A 25,362-nucleotide genomic window follows, 5' to 3' on the forward strand; every position below is an offset into this window, starting at 1 on the left:
CCAAAGAGTTCACAACATCAGGACAAGGTTTTATTGGCCCAGCAGAGCCCCACCTGTCCAGGGGGCTTCGTTTGGATCTGCACACACACTGTGCAGACATGCATGCTGACACACACACACACACACACACAGGCAGTCGTACAGTTCCAGGTGCAGATCCATCCTGATCCTATTAGCGGTGCCTGCGCTGCTCACCAATGACGGCGTTCAGAGAGTAGGTTGGCACTGATCCGAGATCTGGGATTTATGGAGCATCTCAGCCATTTTTCTTCACATACTTTTGCTGGGGAATTCAGATAAAACATTCAACCTCAGCACACACACACACACACACACACGTATGTGTAAATATATCATCACCTACGGGCCGTCTGAACGGACATTAAACTGTTGCTTGCAAATATTCATCAGAGTCTAGTACTGCATGAAGGAGAAGTACTGCAATAAACTCACATTCACTACAATCACACACACACACGTGTGTGTTTGCAGTAATGGCATAATAAATTGACTGATCAGGAGGTAAATTGGAAATGACTATAATGGTTATGAATATTGCTTTATAAGTTTCCAAACATCCCAGCTGTAGGAAAACTTCAGTGTCTTTGTTTCAAATGCACATAAAAGTCAAAAGGCTGAGGTTGTAAAAATAATAGATAATGGCAGGAATAATCACAACAAGGGCTGCATCCCATTAGGAAAACGTGATTCAAGGGAAAATACGCAACGCAGGGACGCTGGTGTCTTGCTGTAAATTTATGCTGGAATGTTGGACCGACACTACAATTTTTTTTCTTTCTTTCTTTCTTTCTTTCTTTTTCCCCCTTTTCCACCGTGCAGCCTGTGGCCAGAGCTGTGCTGTCTGACTCTGGCTGTTGATCTGGAAGCCTTAGAAAAGATTGGCAGGAGACAGGGTGGTAGAAGTAGTGAGTCTTAGTGGCTTACAGTGAGGGGAAAAAAAACACTGGTGCGCTGCTCAACTCTCTGGTCTCTCCGTTCTCCATGTTCTCCAAGAACACGGGGATTAATAGTTTAGACTACGTTGACCATAGGTGTGAATGGTAGTGTGAATGGTTGATTGTCTCTCTCTGTAGTTCTGTGATGGACTGAGAGGCTGTGCCCCGCTGTCACTCAACGACTCCACCTCAAAAACAACAACAACAGAAAATCGCAAAAGAATTTACCAGTAGACAATGGATGGATTAAAAAAAGTTGGTTCAAAGCGAAGATCTTGAGCTTGATTTAAGGCATATGTTTGAATGTATGAGAGACAGGAACACGCTGATTATTACTTCTAGAATTATTTAGTATTTAAACTTATCTATGGTTGTTGGTTTGACAAAACAGAGTGATTCAGACAAACACGTTTCTTCATGATTAATGCACTATTTCATCGTCTACTCACATGCTGTTATCATGACTGACTCTCCTGGAACCTTGTGATCAAACTTCCTTTTCACATTTGCAGCCATTTGATTTTAGGAATTCTGAATCTTTAGTCCATCTTTAGTCCATCACTCCTTCAATGCCTCTGAGACGCGCAGTAGCTGATGATACTTTAAAGTCAATGAGGCAAAACTGTTAAGTTTCAGTTGTTTTGTTTTTTTTACTACACATCAGATATATGTAAATCAAATTTGGACTGAAGTACTTTAGTCAAATCCTCTTCACAGACTCAATAGAAATATGTTTTTCATTTGCTTTAAACATTGCTTTAAACTTGTGTGTGTGTGTGTTGCTGTAGGTGGTTGTGATGAAACGCTCCCTGGGTGTGGGCTACGCAGCCGTCGACAACCCCATCTTCTACAAACCCAACACGGCCATGTTGCTGGGCGACGCCAAGAAGACGTGTGATGCTCTGCAGGCCAAGGTCCGCGAGGCCCAGAACCAATAAGACGGCTCTGCGCTCAGCGAGAGGCGTCTACATCGGGAGTAGCACATGGAGTGCAGGGTGAAGCCGCTCGGTCAAAATGAGGCAAAATTTAAATTATTTCCAGCTCTCAGATCTTCTGACTCCAGAAGGTCAGCAGAGAAGGAATGAAATAAAACAATAACACAACTTTCCTATCATCTGTAAATAAGCAGAGTTCACTGTAAAAAAAACAAAAAAAAGTAAAGGCATGTACAGTAGAAATCCAGCCGTACAGATACAGATGCTGTAGATTTTTGTTAGTGCTCCCTGTCATCAACACACTCAAGTATGATTTTATTCTCCTGTATTTCAGGAAAGCTCCATCAGTGTGCATGTGTTCACTCCTGAACAGCTGTCAGCCGAGTGTTGATGTTAAACAATCAGAAACGTAGACACAGTTAGAGCTCAGAGATGCTAACGCTAACCGCAGAGATACTTTTATAGGAATTAGTGATTACAGTAAAATAGTAGGTAAATGAAGTGGAGTGCTTGTGTTTTTTAATTATTTACTTTAATTTTGAAATGCCGAGGTGTTTTCTCCTCTCCCTGCACAAGTAACAGGAAAGAAAAGGTTAAAAAAAAACGCAATGTGGTGTAAACTATTTCAGTCCTAGTTCAATGCTGTGTTTTCTATCCAGGCTAATTTTTGATTGAGTGAATTAACTGTCCCATGGTTCAAACAGAGAATGTGATCAAACATGAAAATGCACAGTAAAACTTTGGAATTAGGGTTAGATTTTGTTTTTTTAACTCTTGCTGCCTTTTCATCTGCTTTAAGCTCAAATCCCCTGTCTGACCCCTGTCTGACTCTCACTTAATGCATTAAATTAAATCAAGTTTCTTCTGTTTATCTCGACCACAGACGTGATAGTTTTCTTAATGAATGTGGCTGATCTACTCCAGTCTGTTTGTTTTCCATATTTCGTGTCTTTGAATGGACATGAAGGGTAGCTGTGTGTAAAGAGTCTGATGTCGACTTTGGTGTGAGCTCTAAAAAAAAAAGAAAATTTAATGCACCTGTTTGTTTCCCACATTTCAAAAAAATGACCAGAAAATTCTCCGTGATGAATTTCTTCAAAAAATAGTTTAGTATTGCCATTTGTCTCTCAAACAATAGACTTGTGCCTATTCCAATGGAAATGTATGAGATGGCACAAACATTTGGAGAATACAACATTCCATCACGGCTACACATAAACACAGATCTGGGTAGTTTTGATTTACTGGTAGACGAAGAGTCCAACAGTTTCCTCCATCTTGACTGTACTGTAAGAAGTTAATCCTGGGACCTGGTTCAGTGACCATGACAACTCTCCTACCTCTCCATGAAAATGACCAATAAGGTTCCACAGATCAGACCAAACCCAACTAGAAACGGCAACAGTTGAAAGGAGCAGATGTTTTTCCACTGTCTCTCTCACACACACACCTGCTGCTGTACTTCTGACCAACACTCTGCTTGTTTTGTGTCACATGGCTAACCATTGGACCTCAGTTTGCTGTCGCCGAGTTCACCGTTCATGACATGTAACTGTAAAGTTGGGCAACTTCAGTGTCTAGTTTTGAAGAATACGAAAATTGAAGAAATAAATAAAATGAAAAGATCTTTGTAGTTTATCCAATTTTTGCCCCATTTTTTCTTACTAAGGAGAGAATTTTGTAAAAAAAAAAAAGAAAGTGAATTGTCAAGAAGGCCTCAGATTAGTGAAGAGTATCGATGGGTATGTGAAGTGGTACAGTGTTTCAGTGAACTGTGTTCAGGAGACCGAGTGAACTGAAATGTACTGTGAATGTGTTTTCCCTTTTGTTTATTATGGAACATTTTCATCCCTAATAAACCTGTATTTACACTACATGTTGGACAAATGTGCCGTTATTTAACTCAATCTTTTTTTAATTTATATTGTAAACAAATGTCTGATGATGATATTTTTGCTTTTAATCAAATCAACAATTCTGTTAATCATGAGCTTTAGGAAATGAACGGGGTTGAATGTTATCACCGTAGGACAGTACTAAGACACACACCTCCACGTTTCTGTACTCCATCCAACCAACGCCCAGCCTCAGAGATGCAGACTCACTGGAACAGCTGTGAGATCGCATGACACCAGTGGCTGTCCTTCAACCTGTGTCATGCAACAGGGAACTCCATGGAGATAAATGAAGATAAGAAATCCCAGGAAAAGCCCTGCTCTGATGAAGGAGGAGTGTAGGGAGGCCACAAACACAGGTGAGGGCGGCCACCTCCTCCACCGCCTCAGAAGTATCCCTGCACACTGCAGCCAGATTGCATCAGTCTGGCATGAGGGCTGGGATAATGAGCGAGATGTAAATACCAGTTAGTGTGACATTTTCACCTACAAGCGGCACTTGATTGCTATTCATCAGCGGAGAGTGACCTGGAGGTACTTTGAAGGGGAGTGGCGGCCCACCAGAGATGCAGTAGATTAGACCGTAGATAGATTTATAGCGGTCGATTGCATGTGTGCGCAATGAGGGTGGCTTCATCCTGTAACAAGTAGCTCTCAGACATGCTGTTATCTGCTCTCCTGCTGGGCCGAGATCTGAGGAGAACTGTCACTGCCACAGCACTGGCCCGATGCGCAGATAGTGATAAAAGCACATGCCGAGCAAACACTGTGTCAATTTTTGAGTCCGTTGCGTGTGCCATTATTCATTTTGCGTGCATCACCTGTCTTGTTTTTGTTTTTTTTCTCTCTACTGTAGGAAGATGTTTTCATTATTTACACATTTTTTAGAAGCCATCTTCTGATGATCTCATGTATTTAAAAAAAGGTCTCTCAAAGTCAAAAACATTCCTAGAAAAAGGTATAGCAAATATATTCCAAAATATATCTTAAAGTAATTTTCAACAGCTGAAATTAGATTAAATTAAATTAGATTGATTAGATAGAGTTAGCACGATGGTAAAGAGATGCTCAGATGTTTGACAAAACTATCTCAAGATATTTAAGACTATGAAAATAGCTCAAGGATTTTGCAGGTTAGCCAACAGACCGTTTAGAGCTAGCTTAAATACCTAAAATTAGCTAGAAATTAGCCGTGTACTGTGTAAAGTCACACATTAAGATTCTTTTATTTACATAATTTATCATAATATTATATAACATATACAGTATTAGTTTATAGTGTTATAATGACAGCAAAATGAGCTAAAAGAAAGTATAATGATCCAAGATGAATTCTTTCAGGACTTTATTTTTCTCTGTAAGTTATCTTGCTCTACATTTTTTTAGTTGTCTTTTATTTAAAAAAATTTAAAATTATTTTGTTATTAATTTATTTTTGTTGACTGTCTACTCTTGACATGCCTTATTTTTTGTGCTGCCTTCTTGATTATGACTAACTTTTTTAGTTTTTTAATTAAATGTGATTATTTATAAATTATTTTTAAATGATTTCCTTTAAATATTTCCTTGGTAAAAAAAAAAATCAAATTCATAGAGAGATATCTTAAAGTGACAGCTAAACGTTAGCCAAAGCTAAAGTTAAAAACTAGCTGAAAACGTCAAAATAAAGAGTCAAAATAAAAAGTCAAAATAAAAGCAGAGAATCTGCAGTATGTGTCTGGGTCAGTGTTTTGAGGTTTGTGTGTGTGTCTAAGTGAGGTAAAGAGATCCATCATCTGATACATGCTGAGGTGACAGCCTCCTCAGCTCCAGCTGCCCTATTGTCACACTGCCTGTATTTATCCAGAGCACTGAAGGAAACCCTGCATTCCTCATCTACAATGAACCTCCATCCATCCTCCCTACATGCAACATCAGACCCTCCTGGAAAAAGACAGAAGAATTTGTTTTTCCCCGGCCTGGCATGCTATTTGATGTAGAGTATTTAATTATCAAATGTTTCCATGTTTGGTACACAGGCAGAGGGCAGACACGCTACAGTACAAACCTGAATGGAGCCGTTTGGTTGATTCATTAGAAGCTCTGTCCTAGGGGTCAACGCAGTGTAAATATTACCATTAAGGAGAAACTCAGTGTGTTTGTCTAGTTCAGTCCTGCAACATGTGGCTCCCGCGCCACGCGCAGCTCTTCCCTCTTTGCATTGGCTTGTAAATTGGTTTGTAAATTGGAATAGACATTTGTATCAGTTCTAAGGCAATTACTGTATTTAGCATCTTCCTTGCTGTAATTAGACCACAGTCTTTCAGACCCCATAGACCCATAGATAGTGTTTCACATATGGATTAAATGCAGTTTCTCTTCAATGATTACTGAAGTAATGATAAAATAGTTAAATTAATAAGTTGACCATTAGTATGAATGTGAGTGTTAATGGCTGCTTGTCTCCATATGTGGCGCTGTGATGGAATGTCGAACTGTCCAGGGTGTTTCCTGCCTTTCAAATAGTAGGAATAGGAATTCTAGTGCAAATATATATACTTATATAACAACAAAAACGTTTTTTGTTGAATATGAAGTCGTTTTGAAATGGATGCCTGGTATACAGTATTACTGACTGGATGTTTAAAAAGTGTCGCTGTTGCTTTAAAAGTTGAAGACCACGCCGCGGCTTTCGTCACTGCCCAGGTGCTGCTAATTGCGCAGTTAATTAATGATAACAGTTAAATGACGTTGGCATTTAAAAATGACGGATTGATATTCCGGTTGGAAGTCTGGTGATTTTTTTTTTTTCTTTTTTTCATTGATTTTTTTTTTTTTTCATTTTTTTAAATTTTTTTTTTATTTTTTTTTTTTTTTTTTTTTTTTCTGCTGGTTCAAATGCTTATGGTCGCCGAGAAGCTGCCGTCTGTCGGTGAGTAATGCTTTTACTATTTATTTAATTAACTTTAGCTGGTGCTGCAGTGAAATGACGTTTTAGTTTTGTTTATTGTGAAAAAGCGGACCTTTGTTATTGAGTGTTGTCTTTGTTTGGAAACATTGACATGAACAGCGTGTTGTAGGAACAAAAGACTGTAGTACAGGGGTCCGCACATTAATATCATACAAGTTTCTTGTTTGAGTATATATTTTTCTTAAATTATCATTACAGTTAAAGTTGTAATAAGCAGTTGGAGGCAGTCAAACCCAAACCTCTAAGTTTTTAAATGCAGAACTTTTAATTTAATTACAAAGAAAATACTAATAATAATTTTTTTTAAATGCAGAACTTAGAGAATTTAATGACAAAGAAAATACTAATAATAATTTTAAAAAAAACATGCTCTTTGTATTGAAGGTACTTCTTAAAGAGCTAAATCAGACAGTGGAGCATATAGCACTGATGTGTTGAAACATTATAAATTTGTTTAACTGCCTGTTAAGCAAAACTGACATCTTACAACTGTTACATCATAAATAAAGGGAGGTTGTTGTCTTTAGACTGCTGTGCATTTTTCCTTAAAATGCAGGTAACATCCAATTGCCAAAAAAGTATCTCTGCTCTGACATGTTTTCTTAGGTACAGTAGTTTACTGCCGTATCTTGTGTGTATTGCATTCAAGTATGTGTACGTGGAAGAGTTCAGCAGCTTGTTTGTTTCTCTTCTTCGGTTCATGAGAGCACAGCAGCCTGTGGGGTTTTGTTTGTTTGTTTTTGTTTTTTGTTTTTTTGTATAATAATCGTATCCTTATCAGTAGAAGACACAATACTACCACCTTTACTTGCCCGTCCATTCAAAAACCGTTTCACACGTGTGCCATCAACAGTCCTGAGGTGTTGTTGAGACGTTGTAGCATAGCTGGCTCACTGTTCTGCTAGTTTTCCACCTGGATGAACACTAAGTGAAACCGTCTTGTACCAGTTTCATTTATCACCAGCTTCAGCATGAAGTGTACAGTACTTGGAGTGTAAATATAACAGAACCTTTATCCTTCAAGTAAACTGGGATTCTGTGTGGGTAAAAGTTGTGAGGATCAAACAGTAGTGTGAGCAGTCTCATTAATCACTGCAGCTCTGCTCTGTATATATGGATCTACAGGTGGAGTGCTGGTTTGTGTACCTTTCAACAAGAAGAATCTTTTATCCTTGATCTTGGGCATGTTCCCTCACTTAATGTCTAATCTGATCGTCTTAACAGCCTGTTTGGAGAAGCCCTAAAACTCCCCTCCCCTCCAACGAGACCCAGGCTTTCTGCGTACATTGCCCCCAAGGACACACACATGCACAATGTCTGCCCCAGACTGTCCTGAAGTCGTTCCGACTTTGACAGTGTAAGATAAATGTAGACTCACTAACTTGAGCCAGGGAGTGACACAACTGGCCTCTTTACTGTTTCATAGCTGCCCAACGTAAACATGGAGGGAGGGTGTCCTTTTAAGCTGCTTTTATTGTCCAGCTGCTCCTCCAACACTGGATGTAAATTGTTGAAGTTGGGATGGAAGGATGAGAGAAAAAAGCGGGGGATAAGGCAGGGGAGGGAGCTGAGGGGGAGGATAATGTGCTGGTGCGGAAGTGAGGGGATGAGATGTTCTCTGAAGTGAGGCGCTGAATCTCTATGTTGTGTGTTTTTGTGTGTGTGCTCACATGGTATTAAAATAGAAACACTGTTTATTGAAACATCTGACCAGACTGCTTGGCATCAGTCTGTTATGGGCCAAAGGGAAAAAAAAAAGAAAAATGAAGAAATGAGATCAATTGATCATGAAAGGGTCCAAAATGGACAATGCAGTCTAAGTAATGGTCCAAGGGAGGTTAACATTTATTGAATTGTGAATTGTGTTGTCCATGATGTCCTACTTATATTGATTTTTGTGACCTTTGTGTTACTAGTAAACAAATGTAAATGTTATTAGAATTCAAGAATAAAGAAATATGTTGAGTTAGTCATCCTCCACAGAATTTGACCACTGCATTTTACCCATCAGGAAACAATAAGCATCAACTCTAAGATGGACATTTATTTTATGACAACTGCTGTGGTGGGTCGACCTTGACACAGACATGTGTAGTTTGCATCATATTAGAGAACTGACTTGTGGTAGTTGTGCAGTTACACTGCCTTTTCATAAGTACTCAAACACACAGTCTGACTGAATTAACAATCCACAGAGTTTAAGCTTTTCCACTATTTCAACATTGATATGAATATGTTGAACATTGTTGACAAAATTGACTGTATTCCAAATTAGTTAAGGAATCTGTAGTTCCCTTTTAGCTCACAAAAAACAATTATCAATAACATTAGCTTATTTTCCCACTATGATGACAGTCCTTTGTTTATGATGCAATTAATACTTTAGAGTCATTAATAACTGCAAGCCTTCATACTTATGTCTTTTGAGAAAACTTTTTAGGCATAATCAGTAAGAGTATCCATCCAGGATCCACTGCAGGGCCACAGTGGGCGCTGAAGCCAGTCCCAATAGTAATCAAACAATACTTCTCTAGTTGGGAATATTTAATAAAACACAGTAAGAACCCACTATCTCCTCAGGTGGCAGGTTTTCAATGCATTACCGCTGCATTTGAAGGCTTATTAGTTTTAGTTGAATGGTAGAAATCCATTTATTTTGGTCATTTGTTTCATTTATTTTTCTATTTCTGTTAAAAAACCCACAGAAAAACGTTTCTTTTCATGCATGCAAAAGCGCTTTTAAAAATATTCACAAGGCAACACTTGCAGAGTAAAGCTTAGTCCGAGGTTGGTGACCGACTGACTCACTTTGCCAAGTCCCCACTGTGTGTAATTGAGCCCCAGTGGTTGTAAAATGCATAATCTATAGGCCAGTGGTTTGAACACTCTGGCTCAGCAAGGGGTTGTGTGTTTGTGTGTTTAAACTTTGTGTAGAAATGGTGGTTCACTGAACACTGCTGAGGTCCAGTCTCCTACTGTTCATATTTTAAACAACTTGTCTCAGTGGTCTTTTTTAATGTTTATGGAGCTTGGCTAATCCGAGGCCACAGTTCAGCAATAAACAGTTGCATAACGTGGAGATTTATACTGGTTTACACAGACACACGTGAATCAGCTGCACTGTGTCTTCATCGGAGCAACACGACACTGCGTGAGCAACTTTTTATAGCTCCAGTGTGGGCGTATAACCTCAATCACTTGCTTGAGACTCGTAAGGTCCAAAGACCCATGGGCTCGTGGTACAAGTGCATTTGGTTTTAACCGCTTTCATTTTCCCTAAAGTTAACCAAGCCACTCTCATGTTTGTGTTAAAAGCATAGATTATTGTTGTTCTGTTGCGTTAGGGTAACAATAATATAACTTGGTACTTGGCCGAGACCAGGATTTTTTGACAAATACTTTATGTTGATGGGTGTCCAAAAAGTACCAGTAAAACTGAACTTGAAATTCAAACTATGTGGAAACGGGATGGTCTGACCCAGGCTACGACAATGGGAGAAAATGAGTGATTAAAGTTTTAACATTATCCATAGACAACCATGGTCCCTGAATGTTTAAATCGTTCCATCCATGCCCCCCCAAGACACATCTCCAGATGCTTCTGATAACCTCTATTAAGTTAAGAATCATTGTATAGAGTTGTAGTTCAGACAAAAAAAAAATTGAATGGATGTTAATGTTTGGAGTTGTAGTTCAGACAAAAAAAAAATTTAAAAAATTGAATGGATGTTAATGTTTAGATGAAAACTTCCTGGTTATCCATTCCTCTTTTGTGTGTGTGCTCACATTCCTGTGTTTTTAGGAAAAAAAAACATCTTCAATGGGATTCAGGTATCAGCTACGTAACCTGTGTCAATGGGGGGGGGGGGGGGATGTACACAATGGGGTAACTGACACAGTGATAGACAGAATGAATGGGGGATGGGGTTTCATGGACAAAACAGAAAAAGAAAAACATCAGATCTCTTTTCATTTTTCTTTATTTCTTTCTCACTCACTCACGGTCTACAAAGCAAGAAACACCTCCTTTTTTGGTAGCACTAATGTCATAATAGGAATGTGCCCTGTGTGTGTGTGTGTGTATTTGTTTGGGTGTTAAAGAAGGAAACCTCACCTGCCTACCTACCTGAGGGCCTTTGAATCTCCCCCAGCTGTATGCTGGCTCATTCACTGGCTAGTGGATCACATGAAGTGTTTGATCACACAACCTGGCTGCCTATCTGATGAGACCTGTTGTCTGCCTGTTGTAAAGTCATTCCGATTCACTGGGCATGGGCTTAGAAAGTCGAGTCCACATCGACTAGACCCTGCTGTTGGCGTTTATATTTTTGCAGACATTGAAAAGAATCACAGGAGGGAATGTTTTTTTAGTATGTTATAAACAATAAGCAGCAACTCACTGGTCCATAACATAACTAAATGTTAGGCTACATCTCCCTTTTAGGTGTGAAATGCTGATGCTAATAAAACAGTCACAAGGAACCAACACACATGCAAACATTTGTAAGCTCCATGACAGTCCTACTTTGTCAAAGTTGAAGTGACCGTTTTTGTTTTTCATTCATGATTTGCATTAGGCATTGACATAGGCTGGGTGAAGTCTGACCTGGTGTTGTGTGACGTGTTTGGAGATGGGACAGCTAGATAACAGTTTATCAATGATAACATGCCTTTTCATTTGAGATGGAGTAACCTTCGGTTTTCCTAAATTTTGATAGCCACAAAATGGTTAACAAACATCTCTGTTGCTATATTGTTTGTTGAAGCCGAGGGCTTCACTTTGTACTTTGAGCCAGCCCTATCCTCTCTTTCTTAAGATACTTGAGAGCTTTTGGTTCAGAAATTGTGTCCCATCATCTGTCAGACTGTAAATATGGCACAAAACAGTCAGGCACGTATGGTTCCCATTTGACATTCACCAAAAACAGACTTGTCAGTGCCTGGCATGATTTAGTCATTGCAATAAACATTCACTGCTCACATTCAAATGTTGACCTGCTTTCTCACTACATGTGACACTCACTTGAATATAGGAACCCACGCCAGGAAGCTCCTGTTCACTTTCTGTGCGGTGGCTTCTTGGAAGTTTGGAAAAAAATAAACCCACAATAACACAATAGTAATGACTGCAAATGATGTTCAATTGATGACAAATATGGGAGCCAGTGTGTCTTAAGTTGTTGGGTAGTTTCTATCCAAAACTGTACCAAACTAACTCTGCCGTTTGTTTTCACGTCACAACAGTTTCAATGGAAGAAAAGGTCTGGTTCTAGTTTTACTCTCACGTCTCCACTTATTAACAATACAACTGTCTTCACTTATCTGTCTCCATTCCTTTATTCCTGTGATGTGCAGCAGAGCCAAACTGTGAGTGTTCAGGCTACAACACTGTGTCCTGAGTGAATGGATTAAGAGCAGGCAATAACAGGGGAAATGTTTATTTTATATAAATAAATGCCAATCTGGTACATTTCTAACTTTTTACTTTTTCTTTTTAATCTAACATTTGATATTGACATAGCACCAATATATTTAGTAATTATGTAGGGACATGTATGTATGTATGAGAAAAACAAACCACCCAATGCTGTGAGAGTATCTGTTGAATGTCACACCTACTGGCATTTGCTGTACCAGAATGTTTTACTCACCATCAGTTTTTGTAAAAAATATTTACACCAGCCAGATTCTAATGATTATGATGACTAAGAAGAAGCCAGGCTCAAACCAGAATACAAATATAAACAGAGCAGCAGGAAAAAAACAGGGAAACCCTGATCCCATGAGTCACCTCATAAAGAGGCACTAAAACTGGAGTTGTAGACGATTTTAGTGAAACAGATGGGTTGTTTAAGAACCAGGGGCCACACAAACCAAGACAACAGTCTTGTTAATACAAATGGAGGATTTGCCCTTTTGTTGTCTTCTAGTGTTTAAAGCCTCTCATTGCAGGTCATATGCCCTGTCACCAACTGATAATAGCTGTATCTAAATTGAATTGGTAATCAAAATATAGACACATTTTGCTGTACTGCGTTTTTTTTTTTATCTTCGCGAAACAGCTCTTGCAGATTGTGAACTTTATGAAATTTATTTCTGAAGTGTTCCATTGTCAGTATATTAAAAGCTACGGTGGGCTCAGACTTCAGTTTTGAAATTCTTGGGTGCGTGTTTTTCTCTGCTGCTTGCTAATACTCCACTTTGTACCATTTTCTTAATTTCCGTCAACTCCACTCACTCTCATTCACCTTAAGCACCATCATTTGGAGGCTTGAAAAATTGAAGCAGGGTTTTGTTAGAAAATCTGCTTAGAATGTGTATGTTTATTGTCTAATTATTTATATTTGGCACCACTATATAAAAAACATACCGTAAGATGAATTATCATATCTTAGAATTAACATTTTGGTGCACCCCTAGTTTTGAGTATGCATTGTCAGTTACTGGAGAATATTTAAGTAAATATAAAAATAAATATAAAATCTTAGGAATTCACCTGAACTCAAGACCATATGCTGATTTTTTTTTTTTTTGACAATTAGACAATTAGAACCTTGAATTCCTGATATGACTTTCTTTGATTTTCTTCACAATGTGAGAACATGTATGATATTACACTGCAGTCATAAACTGAGCCAAAAACCCAAATTCTCCAAGTGTTTGAATGATCTGGACAGGAAAAATGATTCCTCTGGGGTTGTGCACTGTCTCACTTACCGAAAACTCAATGTGTTTAGCTATTGGAGAATATTTAAGTAAAAGGCAAGCATATATTTTCTGTTGCCAAATGTTTATCTTCTAATCTAGTCTCACATCTGGGTGTGTGTGTGTGTGTGTCTCATTATTCTTCCAGTGAATTTGCTGACATGCATGCATCATGTAAAATTATAAAAGGAAATAATCTTTTGGTAAAGAATGATGGTTATCAAAATGTTATGATATATATTTGAGGTCAACAGGAAGTGGTGGCCTAGTGGTTAAGGAAGTGGACTTGGGTCAGGTTTCAGGTTCGAGTCCACCAGCTGCCAAGTTACCACTGAGGTGCTCTGATCATGGCTCCGTCCCCACAAACTGCTCCCCCTAAAGCTGCCCACTGTTCACTTTGGTGATGGGTTAAAAGCAGAGGTCACATTTGGTTGTTGCAGTGGGGTGCTGTGTCACAATGACAAGGAGTTACCTTTGCTTCCTTTCCTTTTTTATTTGATGCCAAAATATGTATCGTATCTAATCCCATTACTTTTGGATATTCCATGTTTTTGTTGTGTGTTTGTTAATCTGTGTGTCTGGGCAGACCACTGTTTTTGTAATGTTAGCCTTACAGCAGTCTAACAAGCAGGTGGGCTGCTCCACATGCCAGCTCATTACCAGGCCAAAAGAGCATGTGTGTTTTCTGTGTGACCGAAAGACTACCCAGGAAGGTCCATCATCCTCATCAGTGAAGCTGATGATGTCGCAATGACAGTAATATGAACTTCTGGCTTTGTACCTTTACCCTCTCCTCTTCATCTGTTTCTCTTTCTTATGATGAGGAAATGAGGAAATCAAGGCTAAAAAAACTGAAAAAAATATTATGGCAATTATTAGTACCATTGCATTGATGGCTATGACTGTGTACTAAACCTTCATCAAAATCAAGGCACTGCAATTGCATAGATTTGTTTCAAAGCATAAAACAATAAAAAATTATAAAAATATTCATTTAGCACATTCCAACAATGTACAATATAAAATAAAATACAATTCAAAATAAAATGTTAAAGGAGTGAGAGCCTTAACAGTGCATCTCAGTAAACAAGAGATTGGAAGGTTAAAGATGGGCCAAGAGAAATAAATAGATAATAAAGTAAAACGATCTCAACATCTTGTTTATCTTCAGTTTTTTTTTTTTTTTTTTTTTTACTCAGAAGCGTTTTATGCATCTGCATGTGAGCATGAGCTCACGTTTGCTCCTGTGACACGTACAACCTTAAAGTTGTGAGCATTTCTAACGTTTGATTATTTTCATGTCACTTGTATGTGTGTGTTGTTAGTGGGTGTCCCTAAACACAAGTGTTACAAATGGTACATGTGCAGCATTTTTGTGGTCAACATGGGGTGGTCTATTTACTGTTGTTGGTGTCCAAGTATATGTTAAGTGTTTTTTTGCTTCAGCTACTGCTACTGTTTGACATGTGTTGTAAAACAACTTGTCAACATTGTCTCATTTGCAAATCTGGGTCAGAGAACACACTACAGGATATGATGATATTCATCCTTTTACAAAAAATTATTTTTTTATTATTATTTTACAATCAATTTCAAGGAAAAGGTTTTTAACAAGTAAATAATTTCTGTGATATGGAGCAAATACACAGCACTTCAGAACTGATGTAGACTTATTTTATTTAGGAAGAATGCATAATCTAACCTGTCAAAACAGTTACAAAGATCAAAACATCCTAAAAATCAGTTTTGTTGTTTGCAACAGACAAAAAAAATGCCTGAACTAGTAGTCTGATCGACCCCAGTCCACTACAGAAATTATCATTAAAAGACATTTTGTAGTCTTCTTTAGGCCTTTTGTCATGTTGATGAACAAACCAAAGATCTAGTTATAGGTAAAAAGAAATCATTTGTCATATTCCATTGCTCTTGTATTGTTATATACTCATTTAGTCCAACAGAGTCCTTATAGATAAACCATTTTCTGTTTATATTTAAGGTCAATCACTCCATCCTTTAATAGCATGTTATCAATATTAAAGATAAGTGTTAGTTTATAAGATCAGAATGGGGGACAAACCACTGAGTTAACAAGCCACCCTCTAATATAACCAATCAACCAAATGGGTTCTCTGTAACAAGGGGCCTTCTGGTACCATAGCAAATACAAAGAGCATTCAAGTACCATCGGAAATTTGAAAATCTTAAAAAACCCCAACTAACATTTGTAACCAACAATGTTGTGTTACACAGTACAATGTAAACAGTGAACATACTCTCACATTAGCAATATTTCTATACTGGCACAAGTCAAACAAAACAGTAGTATGAAATCTCTTACAAAATAAATAAGTGTTTCAATTACTACAGGCTAGGGCTAATACAAAATAGAAGGCAATACAAAATTGAATAGCATATATTGCTCCACCAAAGTGCATGCACGCTTGTAAATGGTAGAGACCACAGACTGGCTGATGTGCGTACGTGATGGGACGCTGTAGTGTAGCTCAAGCACTTTTTATAACCTCTTGAAGCCGGGACCCTCTACTATGGCATATGGGCACATAGATGTGGATATGTAGATTTAGATGTTATTTCGTTTTACGTGCGTTAGCATATTCGACGTATTCCCAGCAACGTACCGCACTTTCGCGAAACATAGCCAGCAAACACTCTTTGTCCAGTCCACACACGTGCCATCATTGTTATGTTGCACCGGGAAACCACAGTGTTCCCACACGAGTGATTTAAATGAGGCCGACGGCTCCACATCATCCTCCATCCATCACTTTTCTTCTTTGTGTTTTTCTTCTTCTTCTTCTTCTTCTGTAGTGTAATGACGGTTGCTGGCAGTGTTTAGGCTCATTACCGCAACCTGGATTCAAATGAGGAGTTTTTAGTTATGCTACTACAGACTTGGACTATTATGGAACCAAATATAAAAACCTGATTCGAGGGTACCTTCTTCCTTCTTACCCACTCTCACAGTGTCTGTCTCTTCTTCTCTGGCACCATTTTGCTTTCAACAGAAACCTTCCTTTTCCTGTATCTTTTCCAGCTTTGAATTGTCATCATAATATAACAGTTATTAAATTATCCGTGTATCAGATAAAGCTTGTGCAAATGTTAAGCACAAATAAAGCCGTATAATACCATTTCTTTTTCTCCCACCCATGGTGTACTTTATAAAAAAATCTGTTTCTCAAAAACCAAGTGCTTTAGAGAACTCTGTATTTTGACATAGCCCATTGTGCTCCTTGGTGACATGGAGTTACTTTTAGTGACTGTATTAACAAGGGTGACTCATTCCACCCCTGGCTGCACATCTTCCCACCAGGGACTATTGTAAATATTTGAGAGGGACTGTTGACATGAAGATAACACTGACTAATGGAAAGCACTGATGGGTTTTTGGGAGTGATAGGACAGAGGATGGGTTAAAGAGTTTTGGGAAGACTGGGAGAGGAGTGACATAACTCAGGTGTTCGGAAGACCACGCCACTGAGTGATGGGAAGTTCTTTTTTTTTCTTTTCTTTTCTTTTACTATTCAACAATCACGTAACAGTGATGTATACTCAGGTTGTTGGGAGACCCCGCCCCCGGGGGGTTGGGAGTTTTTTTTTTTTTTTTTTTCTTTTACTATTCAACAATCAAGTAACAGTGATACAATGACCTATTGAAAGTCTTTAGGTGTAAGGTTGAACCTGAGTTATGCCGTTTTGTGCCTCACAGTTTAAGTTCACAATATGTTAGAAAAAATGAAATGTGGAATTTTTTTCCATTCCAGCTCCAGTGTTTAGTTTGTGATATCAATATTGAATAATATCTCTGTAGCAGAGATTGCAGGCAGTTTAGCTTTTATTATTCTGACAATTAAAGAATAGAAATATATATTATTATAATAATAACTATTTGTATAGCACATTTTTCTTTCACAGTGCTTTCAACAGACAAACAAAAACACAGGGTTGCCAGATTTTCTTTTTTTTTTTTTGACATGCCAATATCCCCTGGGGGCAACGGGGATGAGGGAAAAACTCCCTTTTTCTAGGAAGAAACCTCCAGCAGCCCTGGATAGTCTCTTATTTCCCGAGATAGCTTTTTACAAGGTTTAAATGTTGACAGTAACATAGTTTTGAGCAAAGGTGGGTTTCTAAAACATGTTAAGGTTTAGAAATAGTTATGTTGCTGTTGGACTGATTCATCAAAAGCATATCTTGTAGCCACGTCACTGCACTGTTGCTGTGTGCACGCACAAGAACTACACTTTGGACCTCAGTTCTTCTTCATAAACTACAGATTTTTGTTTTTTGCTCTAATCAAACACAACAAGCATGTAGATTTATTATGGCATTTTAGAATGTGCACTAAGGTCAACTGTTTTTCCCTTAAAAGGAGCAAAATATGTTTATGTAGAACTGTAATTGTTTTAATCCATTACAAATATGCGTGACATTTGGAGGCTGGTAGGTCTCTGTTCTGCATCTTTGTTCTTTATAGTGCTGCTCCTGTTTCTGGTCTGTTTGTGTGTCTTAATGTCATCGTCTATAACGGGACTTTGTCCAGGCCTGTATACAGTATTTGGCAGCCGACTCTGTTTCACACATGCCTGCATGAAAGATCATATCTGTACAGCATGTTGCCCTTCAGTTCTGTTCCCTGCTCTCAGGTCCTGTGTATATCTGCTTTATACCTGTTTTTATTATGAAATTTGTGGAAAAGTTGACATGCAAGTCTATTTTTTGGCCAATCAAGAACAAGAGTTTTATGTGTTGTCTGTCTTTTATTTGTTGTTGGTGCATTTTGTAGTGTGTCAGTCTTATAAACTGAAGGTTGTGAGTTCAGACCTCACAGGGGTCATTGCTATTGTGTATTTCCAAGCTTAGGATCAGTAAAGTATACCTTATTAGATAAAATACATTTGTATATCTAAAGTGCTTTAAAATAAAATTAGCACCTTTTTGAATGCTGGTTCAGTTGTAGAAGCTGTGGTGGCAGACAAGAAAAGAAAATCATTGTAATGCTATCAGTGCTAAATATGATGAGAATGATAAACACCAAGACCCTGTTCCCAGTGATGATGCCTCGACCTGAATCTAAGTAAAAACGTATTAAACCCAAAGTGAGGTCAAATTAAACACGCACACACAAAAGGCAATATTTAGTTTCAGGTCACCAGATACTTTCATCATGACCACTTAGAGTTGACTCATGTTCCTGTCAAACAATGAATTATGTTACCATAAAATAACAATTTGTTTTGCATTCTTTGGTTAATAGTTATCCAAATTAAATAAAAATGCAATAATTGTGCAAGAGGTCCTTTCTGAGACCTGGGTGAATGCACGTCACTTGCTGTTTCAGTTGATCATTTTGATTCGGCAAGTACCTTTTTTATGCATATGTGTGTGTGTGTGTGCGCGCTACCTTTTTTATGCATATGTGTGTGTGTGCGCGCCCTCACAAGTGTTCCAGGAAACAGTCAAATGAAAGGGAAAAGCTATTGCTTTAGGAGGACTTTAACTACGCCCTGTGGGGGTGGGCTTGACACACAATTACTCTCACACACCAACTGTCACACACCCTTTCGTTCCATGAGATATTTTTATGACATATAAAATACATTTTAAAACTGTGTTCTTTTTTGTCTTGTTTCTGAACCAATATCCATGATCTGTCCTTGGGCATATGTTCTTTCACTTAACCTTCTTATTACCTGAGCACAGACCTTTAGACCGCACTAAAGTGTGCATTAATAAACAGAATAATATTATGTAGTTGGGAAGGATACATGAAAGGATTACAGTCTATTTCAAATAACGTTAATGAGCTTCAAAGTATTCAAACATGTTTGAGTGTTTAAAGAAGATTTTTTTCCCCCCTTCTGTAATTAAATAATTAAATTAATCGGTTGTCTTGCAATTAAAATACTCTGTGAGGGACAGGGGGTTCTTAAAGACTGATTCAAGATACAGTTACAAATGAGCTTAAATGTGCACCATGTTGTAGTTTGGTGTGTGTTTGTGTTTCTCTTGGTCAAGGTAGGAGTGTGTGACTCATACTGCATACAGCTGTGGTCCAGATGAAGGAGGCCACCTGCTCCCTCCCTTTCTTTCATTTTCTCCTTAACTCCATCATTTACACATTATCCCAGACGCACAAACAACCTCCAATTAGACCAACCTTGACTCGCTCTATGCCTGGATTTAACAGACACACACTCTGCCACTTCATATTTGGAGCATGCTGCTCAGGTGGGTGCCCTCTGTGATTTGTTTGAGACATAAGGAAAGAGGGTTAAGATGGATAAAAGTAAACACTCTAGGTAATTTGACCTACTACATTTATTACAGTCTGTCCTCGGCCATTTAAAAAAATGAGATTAATGTAACTTCCTTACAGTCCAAAAGCATAGACATAATTTAACAAAGCTCACTTAATCGCCAGCCCAGTGATGACACCATTGTGTTTTTTGGCAGTGCTGACACCTTAGCATGTACTCCAAGTCATGCCATTTTAGTACAAACAAGCAACAAGTCTCCAATGCAGTTGTTTTAAACAACTCAATCCTTGACCACATATTTCTAAAATCCAGGGGGATAAAAACAGCTTTTAATGGCTTTTCTTTCATCTCTACTTTACTATCCATATGTCTCTGTCCATGATAGGGTTTTTTTTATTTATTAAGTTTTTAAAAACTTTATGAAGCTCAATTTTTTTTCTTTTTTCCATCACCGTTGAGGCTGCACGGTTTATGTCTTTATCTGGTGTATGTGATACATGTGTATGGCTAACATACAGTCAAGAGTTCACAGGTGGCTGGGGATGATGCTTTAAGGATTGTGGTAATGAAGCCTGGATGGTCTGCTATAATGTACTTTATTAAAGCAGTTTTGTTTTTTTAATTTACTGTATTTGCTGATTTGATGCATCGGTTAATGACATCACTTTAGTCCTGTCCAACATCACATTCAATGAGCTTCATTATCAGTCCCAGCTGCAACATAATAGGTACACATGCCTGCTTTTAAGCCTGGATTTTTTTTTTCTGTACTGTATTCAATTATTATAATTATAGGCTGGGATACATTTCAAGGATTTAAATTTCTTTCTACTTGAACTTTGAATGCATAATAAATCTCAATAATAAATTCTAAATTTAGTTTAAAAGTTATTTTTTTCATAGCACCATTCAAAGATGACCAAATGGCTATTCGGTAAAATTAAAAAATGACATGTTAATCCACAGCTGCCATTGGAGGTGCCATTACATATTCTCTGAGGCTCAAATCCAGGACCATCTGCGTGTAAGGCAGATGAGTAAAGAGGTGTGATAAACACTCCACTATGAGATACTGCTGGGCTCCAGCCTTGTTATATCTATTAATGTCCCAAAGCACTAATGAGTACAGTTGTGTCCAAGAAAACTGCAATGATTGTAATGCAAATGTTGTAGTTGGGGTGATTTTCTTTTAAGGGCAACGGTACCACAAAGAAACCTGAAATCAGTCCTTGACCTGCTTGTTCACTGACCCCTGCATTAAATTAGTCCTCTCACATGTTATGCATCCCACCAAATCAAAAGTTTTTATGACCATAGCCAGGAATGGCTGAGTGTTTGTGGTTGGTGTGTTTGCGTGTCGTTCAGTCACGGTGGTCGTAGGTTGGACCACACTTGGTGTGTGTATGTGTGTTTGGGTGTGTGTGTCAGTCATTTAGTTTTTGGCATGAAAGACAAATGGATTGCATGCTTCCTTATGTTCTGTGTTGTTTGGTGTATTGCTGAGTCAACCGGTCAAATTCAATCTGAAGATAATCATCAGACATGGCCTGGTCTAATTTGCAGAATAATCAAGTCCTGTTGCTGTGCTGATTGGTTTGTTGGGTTATCTTACAAATACCTATGGTTATGCTAATAATCAGTCATACGTATTTTTTACTAATTTGTCTAAGAAATTATATTTTTACAACCATCATCTTCTACTTTTGTCAACAAACAAGACAAAATCAAAAGTTTTGATTGACAGATAGGGCTGAAATGAAACAGAATTATGGTCAAAACTGATTCTTTGAATTTTAATTTTGGTATTATTTAATTAATAAAATTGTCTTATAGTAGGGATGCTTTAAAAAATAAACAATTTCCATTATTTTTTTTTCTAATCTTCTTTCCAATCTGCGCAATTCATCCATTCTTTTTAGATGACTAACTTTGGTTATTTAATCACCAACAGAAACAACAACAGAAACTAATGTGTGTAATAACTACATATACTGTAAGTGCAGGAAAAAAAACACCTGGTCTTTTACTCCTACTCCAAGGGAGACAGAGCTTTATATAAAAGTATATCAAAAGGTCTGCTCTATAAATGGCATTTCTGTGTTTATCCTTGTTCTCCATTTCAGCCTCCATACATTCCAGTCAAATGAGGCCTCCCATTGGACCCAGTCAGTAATCAGCCCACTGGCTGGTTGCTGCTGTTCTGTAATAATATTCTAATAAGCACTGACTGTTGCTTTGATGAAGGCCTGCTACTCCTACTGCTGATCCACTGAACTTACTCCTCCTTGGGTAATTAAATAAATCCAAAAACAAGGAAATGGACCACCAGCTCTCCATGTCTCTGCTTTCCCTCCGTCTCTCCGTCTTTCACCTCGTCTTACTGCTTGTTCCCCAAACGTGGACTGTAATTATCCTTTTACCAGGGCATGTTCCACTGTTTTCTTGTCCTGTTGTCTTGTTTAACATCCCTTTCTTTTGTCATCTCTTTAATTTATTTGTTTTCTTTCTCAGCTCTGATAGAAGCCTAGCACTGAGCTGCTGCTCTGATCTCACCCTTACCCAGACCACCAGATAGGTTGGAGAAATATATATATATATATATAATTCATAACTAGGTTTACTACAGGGGTATTAAAGTAATTTTCACCAGGTATTGCTACATCAGCAATACAGTTCCCCTCAGAGGGCCATTAGTAACTGGAAAACTACATGGATGAAACTACCTTTTAACATACTAATACATATTTCTACAATGATTATATTATTTATTCGAGTTAGAAATATTGTACATTACTCTGTGTGAAGTTGATGAGGTGATGCTGCCTGTAGACACCGAGCAGATCTCTGCTCATAAATCTCTTTGTCATGAAATGCACTGTTGTAGTTATTTATGTAATAAATTATGTAATTTATGGTCAATATAGGCTCTGAAGCAGCATAGTTTTTTTTAAGGCAATTTTGTTGCTTAAAAAGCATTTAGCTTTTTAAGCAACAAAAGGCCATGCACAATGACTTAGGGGCCACATTCGGCCTGCGGGCCTTGGGTTGAATCATGTATTCAATTCGTTTCATTTTTGTTTCCTCTTCCTCAGTTCGTCTTTCAGAGCATAACATGACCTTTTTTTTCCTACCCCTCAGTCTCCTGATTGACTTTTGTGGATAAAAAAGGCCAATTTGTTCTTCTGCAGTCTAAAATTACCTGCCTGTTTGATTGGATGTAGCCAGGCTCATATCATGTCTGACCTCCCATCAGCTACTACAGCTGATGTCATTTAGATAAAAATCAAAATCACACTGGTTTGTAAACTCTTTACACAATGTTGTTTCCTGCAATAATATCAAAGTAAAAGTGTAACTGGCCTGAGTGGACAAAACACCAGTGGGAAAAGGTGACGTAACCAACAAACATCTGATGTTGGTACCAAGAAAAAGTATGTGTGTTTTTTTTCCCAAACGCCATTAAATTCATATACAAAATATAGAAATTAATAATTTAAAAATTATAAGAAAAAGTATGTGTGTTTTTTTTCCCCAAACGCCATTAAATTCAGAAATTAATAATTTAAAAATTATAGACCAAAAAAAGGGTTCATCACATGTCCTTTTTTGGAGATACTGTATACTGTATTTTGTCATTTAAAAGTTATTAATGTGTGACCTTGTACAAGTTTTACCCCCGTTTGACCTTTTGTCAGGTTTTTTTTGTTTTACAGAGTGGTTGCCATTCTTTTAATGACTTAAGAGGATGTCACTTCTCGGCTTTACAGCAGTGGTATAAATTAAGTGTTGTAGAGTTCCAAATGAGAGAGTATGACAGTATAAATTTTAATTCCTTTCACTCGAGCATGAAGAAAAGAAATTTTGCCCAGAAAATAAATTTACTGCCTTTAGTGGGGGGTAGTAGTTACACCAGGTTGTCTTCCAACCAGAAGGGGGTTCAGTGTCATGCCAAGGTTTCCTGGCAGAAATGCATGCATTACCCCAAGTCACTCATAGTGGCCTGGAGATTGAAGAATGTGTGAAGATAGATATGCTGTGTTCAAGTCAAATTGAATTTTGAAGATAGATATGCTGTGTTCAAGTCAGCTGGCAAATTGAATTGAGTGTTTTTTGTTTTTATTTTTACTTAAGTGTCTCACAACCTTTGCTTGTGACCATTTTTGATATCATACATTTTTGGCAACATTATTGATTTATTTATTTTTGAAAAATATAATGAGTGGCAAATACAGAGTAGGCAGATTAGTCATTTAATTTCCCTAATCACATGTACAGTAATTATTTGATCAATTACTAGTCATTACAATGTGGAATGTACTTCACATGAACTGTTTACTCACAATGTGTCCAGTACAAGATATCTGATTAATAGCTCTAAAACACCCCTGTAAAGGTAAATATTATCACATCCACAGCATGTTGTTCTGCAAGTGGACCCTAAAACTACTGTACCTTAAATGCACAACTGAGTATTATCAAAGTTGGGGTTAAATGAGCTTGGACTTATAAGGAGGCTAAGAAAGCAGTCAGTAAATGCCTTTTAAGTCCTGTTCCTAGTGGACTGAAAAGTACTGACCATTGTTCAGGTTCAGGTTTCTCCTTATTCCAAAAAATAAAAAATTGGGTCATTTTGGCCATTCTTAGATGCAATTCACACACACACACACACACATACTCTGTATCCAGATGAAATATGCTTTCTTCTAAGAGTGTATTAATATTGGCGCTGCTGCCTCGTATTAGGAAAAAGAGAGCAGATGTTTTGGAGAGAGACATTCTAATTTTATAACTGTGCTTTAAAACTCATCAGGGTGGATTTTATTTTAACCTAAATATTGCCCCTTTTCTCTCTTTTTGAGCCAAGAATATGTGACTAAGTCTTCCAGCCTTCAGCATGCTTGCATCTGGTGTGATGTCTCTAGGTGAATACTTTTACACCCCACTAACTGTGCTGCTTGCCTGAGTATGCTGCTTAATATTGAAAGTGGACTGTTTAGTTTAGTTTTTTTGTATTGTTGTTGTGACCATTATTCCATTATGAACACGCTGTGTGATTATCAGACTTTTCCTAGAATATCAGCTGGGCCTTCCATTTGCTCATGTAAATTCAGAACTATCAACAGTTACTTAGTTAATGAACGCATGCTTTATCCCCCATAGATTTTCCTTATGTACAGTACGTACTGAGTAATACATCTACTGTAATCCAGGACTCCTTCATTCGTCAAGAACACCCCCACAGCCCTTTATTAAGCACTAAATTGGGTTGAATGCAAATACAAGTTTTATTAGTAACAGAGCAGCGGACCCACGATCTTTACAAGTCACTCTGTGTATTTGAAGCTCTGTTTACCCTCAGTACACAGGCCTTCTCTGGGCTGCCGTCCAAATGCTTTATTAACTAAATGACTGTTGGGTGGCCAGCTTTAAAAGCATAGCTCTGCTGTGTGTGTGTTCAGACACATTATGCACCATAATAAGGAGTGTTTTCAGTTATATCTTGCTTGTGTGTGTTTCTGTTTAATGCCCTTTGACCAGTTGCTGTGTCAGTTGTGTGGTTAAATTCACCTCTTTAACTGTAAGCGGGGAGGTGATTACTGCATTAATTGTTTTTGTTTGCTTTATAGACTCTTTGACACA

The 25,362-nt window shown here is 37.9% G+C and overlaps 1 protein-coding gene across 3 annotated transcripts in view; it reads left to right on the forward strand.

Annotated features, from left to right (window-relative positions):
- Positions 1 to 3,589, forward strand: part of nnt (nicotinamide nucleotide transhydrogenase) — a 36,441-nt gene extending 32,852 nt beyond the window's left edge. For 2 of the 3 annotated variants that reach the window (XM_008324382.3, XM_025061960.1), the window contains one exon: positions 1,745 to 1,894. In XM_008324382.3, the coding sequence (XP_008322604.1) occupies positions 1,745 to 1,894 (150 nt within the window). Of the gene's footprint in view, positions 1 to 1,744 lie in introns of all 3 variants that reach the window. The other variant, XM_025061961.1, reaches the window with a different exon arrangement.
- Positions 3,590 to 25,362: the final 21,773 nt, after the last annotated feature.

The sequence above is a fragment of the Cynoglossus semilaevis genome, chromosome 14 (assembly GCF_000523025.1).
Source record: "Cynoglossus semilaevis isolate Cse_v1.0 chromosome 14, Cse_v1.0, whole genome shotgun sequence".
Classification (NCBI taxonomy): domain Eukaryota; kingdom Metazoa; phylum Chordata; class Actinopteri; order Pleuronectiformes; family Cynoglossidae; genus Cynoglossus; species Cynoglossus semilaevis.